Source organism: Octodon degus, unplaced genomic scaffold (assembly GCF_000260255.1).
Source record: "Octodon degus isolate 3935 unplaced genomic scaffold, OctDeg1.0 scaffold00111, whole genome shotgun sequence".
Taxonomy (NCBI): Eukaryota; Metazoa; Chordata; class Mammalia; order Rodentia; family Octodontidae; genus Octodon; species Octodon degus.
The window spans coordinates 1,914,337-1,922,398 of record NW_004524687.1 but is presented as its reverse complement, the minus strand read 5'-3'; the positions used below and the strand labels follow the sequence as shown (position 1 = coordinate 1,922,398).

Here is an 8,062-nt window from a genome sequence, read left to right as displayed (position 1 = left end):
TTGTTGCTTCATTTATAACTGATCTCTACAGAACCAAGGGTCCTTACTATCTACTGGCTGTATCTTGAAAAGCTTTTGCAGCAGAACCATGGTAACTGCTCTCTGATTAGTTGTCTTAATCAGAAGAATCACAGGATTGATGGACTCCACAGGTAAACCTATCAGGCAGTTCCTAGGTCCTGAGGGGCCATGTCCTAAAAGGACCCAAGAGGCCAGGCCAAGCTGCCAGGACATCCTTGTGAGGCTTAGGACCTACATCAGAACCAACTGGAGAGTGGGGCCAGAGAAACGAGCAGCAGCCACATGTGGATGGGGCTGATGTTAAAGAATGAAACCTAACCCCTTTTTCCTGAGTTCACCTGTCTCTGGTTTGCAAAGAGCAGCACTCTTAAAAGAGTGTTGATTAAATAAAAGTAAGAAACTAGGACAGTCATGAAGGGAGACAACAGAATGAGAGAGCTGACAGCAACAACCACCTGGCCATGAGAAGGTCAGGGAGGCCTCATCAGGCAGACATTAGCATTTATATTTTTAAAAACCACTTGTCCTACTTCTAGCACTTCGTATTATGTAAGCCATTTTGTTACAATAAACAGTAATTTAGCAATATAAACAGTAATCTTGAAAATCTGAGTTGCTGAGATACATGTGACCAAGATTCAAATCAAAACTTCCTGACTTCATAAAAAGCACATTATGGTATCAATGTCCATGTTCTCTATTGGGTTGGTTGTCAGAGGAAGTGTCGGAAGGGAATGTAAATAACAAAATAAGTCCAGCTGTGCTCCATTCTATTCTGTTCAGTTTCTATAATGAATAGAATTTCTGTAAACAGACAAAAATTTAAAGTATCAAATAAATATAATAAAAATCCATCAATAAAAATACATGACAACATAGTGGTATATGTTTTACATTTATAAAGTACAGTTGTACCTCATTTCACAAACTTAATTTCCAATGATTCTGGAAAAGATGGCCAATCTTTTCCTGATTAGTTTGTAAACAAACATGAAATTTTTGCCAAATACTTCTGTTTGCAAACATAAGCATTTGTGAACTAAGGTATCACTGTAGCTGGGAATAGATTCCCACTGAGATCACTAAACATGGTAACTTGGGGATCTGAGACTCACAGCCCACAATTTCTGCATCAAAAGACAGAAAACTGGGGTGGTGATATAGCTCAGTGGACTAAGCACCTGCTTAGGCAAGCACAGAGACAGGGGTTCAATCCCTGGCAACACAGACTGCACTGGTCCTGCCCCCGGGCACAGTGAGCTGGCCACTGAGTCTGGGAATGGTGGCGCATACTTGTAATGTCAGTGTTTGGGAGACTGAAAAGAGGAGGATCACTAAGAGTCTGAGCTGCATAGTGAGAATCTGCACCAAATATGTTATTAAAAAAAAAAAAAAAAAGATAGAAAACAGGCTATTAATCTAAACTGGCATATGTCAGTTAAGAACACACTTAAAAAAATTTATTTGATACAGGGTCTTACTACACAGTTCAGACTCATAGTGATCCTCCTATCTCAGTCTCCCCAGAGATGGGATTACAGGCATACACCACCATGCCTGGTTTCGGGGCTGGCACAGCATGAGTAGTCCAGGGACTCAAACTTGGGACCTTGTGCTCACCAGGTAGGTGCTTACGCTGCTGAGCTATCTCCCCAGCCCCTAAAAACACATTTTTACTAGCATTTATTTTAAATGTCTTCCTCAAATAACACACATCCTTTCTTTAAATGATAGTGTACTCACTTTCACCAGTTTTCTTTGTTGCCGACCTCTTGGATGTTCCACCTGTCAGGTCTGGGAAACCCTTTCCTGGGAGGAACTGCTTTCACTGCTACAGGAGTAGCGAGGTTTGAGTTGTATTTTGACAAAATCTAAAATTAAAAATAAAGCCCTTTTAATCAAGTTATTCAAATGACACAAATCTAGAAAGTATTATGAAAACATTCAAGGAAAGCCATTGAAAATGTAAAGATAAAGGTTACTTAAAATATTTAGAATATTTTTTAGCAGTATACACATTCAACAGCAATAAAACATGGAGCTACCAGAATTTTAACTTGGAAGTGAAAGTGTGACTATTAATTAGACCCTTCCAAAATGCACTCTATCTTAGGTTAATGGAAACAAAGCAATACACCCAAGAGCAAATTAAACCTCTACAAGGACATTAGGGAAATACATTGAAGAAAAATCTAAAATGAATCTTCACAAGAAAGACCATCACTCATGAGTACAAAAGAATCTAAAACGTCACCAAGGTTTCACTCCTTTCACAAATAAATCAGAGAAGAATCTACCATGCAGAAGATGTTCTTTCTTTACCCTGTTTACTTTATTTCCCAAGATATCAAAAACAAACAAGAACAACCAGGATAATAGATATTTCTGTATCACAGGAAGGGCCAGCTCTGATGGTATTTAGGTATATTCCCAAGTAATTTGTCCTTCCCGTGGTGATTTGTAAACCAGAACTATTTATAGGACAGTTATTAAAAATGTCTCTAGGGAGCTAGCATCACTAAAAATACAGCAAGTCACTGGTTTGTACACAGCTTGGAAGAAGTTTAACCAGGTGGTCTTAGAAGGTCTTATCAGCCTAGAATTTTTGTATTTTCTTCAATACCAAAATTAATAATTACCTTGATGATAAATATTACACTTTATATGCAATTTCAGGTCTTAAGTATCTAATTTGAAAACAGTATCAGGAAAAAAAAAAAAATCCTGCCTGAAAATATTACCTGGAGAACATCTTCTGGAATAGCAGTTACCTCTGGAGGTGTAGGTGTTCTGAGAAGATTCTCATAAGATGAAATTGTAGGAGAGGAAGGATCTGCAAAATTCTGCAAGCATTGGTCTGTATTTAAAACTAATGAATCTTTAACTTCAAAATCATTTGATGAACTGTGTGTTTCTGATAATGGATAATCTGTGGATACCTACAAAATTAAAAAGAAATCATTACATTATGGTGTAAATAAAAGTTGTTGGGATTCTCTCCCAGCTCCCAAATGATTCCTCTTTCCCTAACCAAGTTCTACACAAAAATCTAGAAATATAAAGAAATGGCACGTGGAAACAAAATATCATCTTCATTACTAATAAAGACTGAGGGTAAGAACTGCATGAAATGTTGCTCCAGCCCAATCTAAATGGCCTCACCCACTCTGTCTCAGGCAGTGCTCAACTGGGCCAACTGACAGTCCCAGCTTACATGAACCAACAACTGCACAGGCTCTCTGCAGCTCTTCTAAGTACAGTAGTGCTGCACTAAGCTCAAATGCAATGTGTTCATACCAGGCCACCATACCGGGAAGTCACTTTGTCTCCCTAGGAGCAGAGTTATTTACAAAGAGAGGGCCTGGGAGTATCACATCGACATGATACCTTCTACTGGAATCAAAACATAAGAAGCAAATTAACTGTAAAAACCAGCTACCAACAGGCAGATAATCTCATACAGGAACAGATGGCGCAGTGCTTTATCTATAGCTTTGCTGACCATGATACTATCCAAACCATAAGGGACTATTCAGCAAATTTTTTTAAATGAAAGTTCTTCAGCTACATTTGATGCATTTTAGGTGCTCAATAACTATATGTACTTAGTAAACATAATAAACATTGCAGATAATGAAACATTTTCAATCTTTATCTCCAATTCTACTGGAAACCCAAATACAATATTGATTGTTTATAGTACTGGTTGTTTTAAGTGCTACTACTGACTCTAAAAAGTGATAAACTTTTGGTTATTGTTAAATTTAACTAGAAAAATTTAGAGGAAACAAACTTGGTATTTCTATTATTTAAAAACATGTGTATTTAAAATACATGTGTTTGAAACTAGTATTGTATTTGAGTCATCAGAAGACTATAGAGTTTTCAGTTTTACAGAAATTTACCAAAGCTGTGTTGTTCTTTATAAAAGAAACTTTCAAACCAGGAGTGCAGAAAGTAGGTGCCAAAGGGGATTCTGTATACTGGATATCTGGAAAACAAATGGGCATGAAAACAGATCTTGTAAGAGTTGTTCATATAATCTATGTACTTTTTAATAGCTTTTTTTTTTTTTTGTATGAGAGATTGAACTCAGGACCTTACACTTGCCAGGCAGGCGCTTATGCCACTGAGCTATCTCCCTCGCTATTGATAGCTTAAAGGAAAGCCGGACATGGTAACACAGCCTGTAATCTCAGATACTTGAGAGGAGAATCACAAGTTGAAGGCTAGTTTGGGCAGGATCCTGTCTCAAAACAAAAAATAAAGGCTGGGGATGCAGATCAGTACAAAGCTGCTGGGGTTCAAGTTCAGTAATACACCAAATAAACAAAAAGCTTAAAAAATTTAACTACATTTTGTTTTTGACAAAAGAAAAACCCAACTCATGTCACACACAAGCACAACTGGTGGTTCAAATGTCCAGAACGGAGGGAGACATACGTATTACAGCCCTGTGTGAATGTGCTAAAAAGAAATCATCTGGTCATTAAGTGCTGCTGGGGCTAGAAGCCTCGCCCTCGTGTCTTAGCCCTCACCCCCAATGTCTACCACAGCACCTTCCACAGTCAGGCCACCCAGGATAAGAATCCTAATGTGTCCACTTTCCAGACTCACACCTGGCCTATGGAATATATTTAATGTAAAACTAGTTTTCAGAAAAGAAATCAAAAGAGAAAAAGTAAGTATATTAGAAAATCTAATGGGCAAAATGTGTTAGATCTAAAAATAAAGATAAAAATAAGCTGAGTGTAGTGGCCCATGCCTGTAATCCCAGCACTTGGGACACTGAGGCAGAAGGATCACTGTTGAGCTCAAGGCCAGCTTGGGCTTTATAAGCAAGTTTAAGGCCAATGTGCACTAGGGAAAGAGACCCTGTCTCAAAAATATGGGACCCAGTCCTAGCCCAGGCCCACGATGGGTGTTCCATTGTTGTTAGAGAAGCTGAATTTAGTCCAATGAGAAGAAAGGTTTGTACTACTATTGTTTAGACAAGATATCATGTCTGCATCTTCTCCTCTGAATACTACAAAGACAACAATATGCAATGTATTAATTATTGTAACTGTCCTAATAACCTGTTTTGAAACTGTTTCATTGCTATTTTTCTCATTAAAATGAATAAAGAAGTTTTAAAAAGAAAAAAAAATAATAAAATAAACTAAACAAAAATATGGATTATCAAATGCTGGAAAAGTTGGAAAAACAGACACTAAATGTTGCCACTAAGACTATATCACAAGAGTCACTTTTAGGCAACAATTAGTCATTTTCTAGGGAAGTAAAAATATGTGTATCTTTGACCTAGGGCAGTGGTAGTGAACTTTTTAGAGATCAGCAACCCCTAATCTATTTATTTGTTGCAAAGTACCAGCACTGAAAATAAACCTAATATTGAGGTTTTAGTTTAGAAAAAACAACTCCTATTATATTAACATGTTTTGTCTTAAGAAAAAAAGGCAACACCTGGACCACAGCCTGGTCACCACAGACCTGGGGATTCTATTTCTAGATGTAAAACACATACATACACAAAAGGAATTTCACTAGAACACTGACACAATAATGAAACATAAAACAATTACCCCTTAGCACATGAATGTAATATGGTTTATTTATATAATGAAATACCACTTACTAATTTTTAAGGATAAAGAAGATTTATACAAATAAATACAGAAAGCAAACTTGGGTGAAAAGAGGTCAAAAGGAATATGAACTGGATGTTTTAAATTTTACTCCTGTAAAATTTTTAAATAACAGAAATACAGAAAAAAAATTACTTTTGGAAAGGAAAAGGAAAGGAAGGGAAAGACAAAGGAGCTGGGCTGGGATTTAGCTTTATGTATGGTATTTCTTTTTTTTTACAAGAAAAATCTGAAGCAAATACAGCAAGATGTTAACATCTATTCAGTCTCATATTTATTTCTAAGCATGCACCTAAACCTCTGGGATTTTAAGACAAGCACCAGGAGTGAAGCTCCAGGTCTCCCTCTGGGTTAGGGGAAACCCTGGCACACAGAGCCCAACACCTAGAACAGAAGCACTGCGCATGCCCTGGGTTCTGGCCAGCAGGACCCAGCAGGCACACCGGGCTGAACCCGTAAGTCAGCACAGTGAATTCCCAGAGCACGCAGGGTTCCAGTCACGAGAGCACTGTCCAGGTCAGCACTGGGCTTCTGAGCCATGAGGTCACCAACAGTTTGCTTACTTGTCTCACGCCAACTTGGTTGGGGCAGAAGCAGAGAAAGAAGGACTGCCTCAGAGACCCGTGTAGAGAACTCTGCCACAAATAACTTTGGAGGATGAATTCACAGCTAAAAATTCAAACTATATGAAGAACCAAACCACCAAGAGGAAACCAGCCCATCAGACCTCAATGCCTCTGTATACACATGCTCAGTGCAGTCGGGTGTATGAGGGCACAGGAATCACAACACAAGGGGATAGGATCACGGAAAGAGCAAGCGTGCAGCTTATGGATCAGGTCCCTCAATTCTCTATAAATTTGAAAGAAAATGCTTATAAAACAGGACAAGTATCTGGAGTAAAAGTTCAATAGATGAATATTCAGACAGTGTAAGAAAGAAATAGTACACTAGAAAAAAAGAACTAAGTAAAGCACAAAGTAGCATAGAGAAAGGGAAAGAAAATATGAAAGTTAAGCTGTGAGGATAGAATAATGAACTGTAAAAAATACCCTTTTTTTGGGTACCAGAGATCAAACTTAGGACCTTGTGCTTTCCAGGCAGGCGCTTACGCCTCTGAGCTACCTCCCCAGCTTCCTGTAAAATACATCTTAAGCAGGTGTGGTGACACATCCCAGCACCAAGGCTGAAGGATTGCCAAGCATTCAAGGCCAACTTGGACTACATAGTGAATTCAAGGCCAATCTGAACTATATCATGAGATCTGACTCAAAAAACAAAAAGGGAAGAAAGAAAAAAAAAAGGGAAATATACTTTAAAGGAATTTCAGGAGAAAAACAGAGAAACTAGAAGAAAGCTAGTATCATTAAAGAAATAATGTCAGGATATTTTTCAGAATTAATGACATGAATCTTTGTTTTTAAAAAGTATACTAAAGTCTAACACAATGCAAACAAAGATAAATTTTAGAGAATTTCAAAGGTAGAGCAAAAATGTTACCACCAGAAAGAACACAGATAATCTGCAAAAGCCAGCTAATCAGATCAGTAACATGGTACCCATCAGCAGCAACAGATATTCAGCACAATGGAATAGTTTCTCTCAAATATCGAAGAATCAACCTCAGAAAAAGAATGAGTGAAGAAAACAACTCTCCATCTAATGGTCTCCCCACAGCTCCATCATCATTCAGGAATGAGTATGCAGGGCTAAGGTAGAGCACTTGCCCCTAGTGCACAGGAGGCCCTGGCGTTAGGGCCAGCACCACAGGGGAAAGAAGAGCAAAATACAAAACCAAAAGGATGTCTTTAGACAGAACTGGATGGAGATTACATGGACTAGAAGTAACATCTTAGAAAAAAAAAAAAATCATGCTTTTTACCAAGAAAAAAACAGCCCAAAGGGATGAGTGTGAGAAAAGAAACACTATAAACACCAAAAACAGACCAAATTACCAACATTTAATGAGGCTGCACTATTACACAGTCTTTTTTTTTTTTTTTTTCTGGGTACCCCACTATTACATGGAATAAAGGTATTCTGTGGGGAAAAGTTGGAGGTCCAATCAAAATACATCAATATCCCTTAAACTTCCACCTAGGCAGATCATTATTAACAAATGACATTAAACTTGCCTTTTCCTCCATAGACTATATCACCTATGGTATGCTGAGGGGTTTTAGGAAGTAACCTCAGTACAGTTCAGAAGTTATAAAAGTATTCTCCTTTACCACTTTCTATAAAGTTTATACTTAACTGGAAACTGTTTTGAGCATGATGTGACAGTCCAATTTCTTTTAAAAAATCATCTCTTTTGGGGCCAGGGAGATGGCTCAATAGAATAAGTGCTTCCCTGGCAAGTGCAAGGGCCTGAGTTCAATCCCTGGTTCCAC

At 37.9% G+C, this 8,062-nt stretch overlaps 1 protein-coding gene across 1 annotated transcript in view; it reads right to left on the bottom strand.

Annotated features, from left to right (window-relative positions):
* Positions 1-744: 744 nt before the first annotated feature.
* The window catches only part of Ska3 (spindle and kinetochore associated complex subunit 3), a 30,100-nt gene continuing 22,782 nt past the window's right edge, over positions 745-8,062 (bottom strand). Inside the window, exons 7-10 of the mRNA XM_023699163.1 lie at positions 3,927-4,012; positions 2,763-2,960; positions 1,765-1,892; positions 745-825 (exon numbers count right to left, since the gene is read on the bottom strand). Of these exons, the coding sequence (XP_023554931.1) occupies positions 1,767-1,892; positions 2,763-2,960; positions 3,927-4,012 (410 nt within the window). The 3' untranslated portion in view covers positions 745-825; positions 1,765-1,766. The remainder of the gene's footprint in view (positions 826-1,764; positions 1,893-2,762; positions 2,961-3,926; positions 4,013-8,062) is intronic.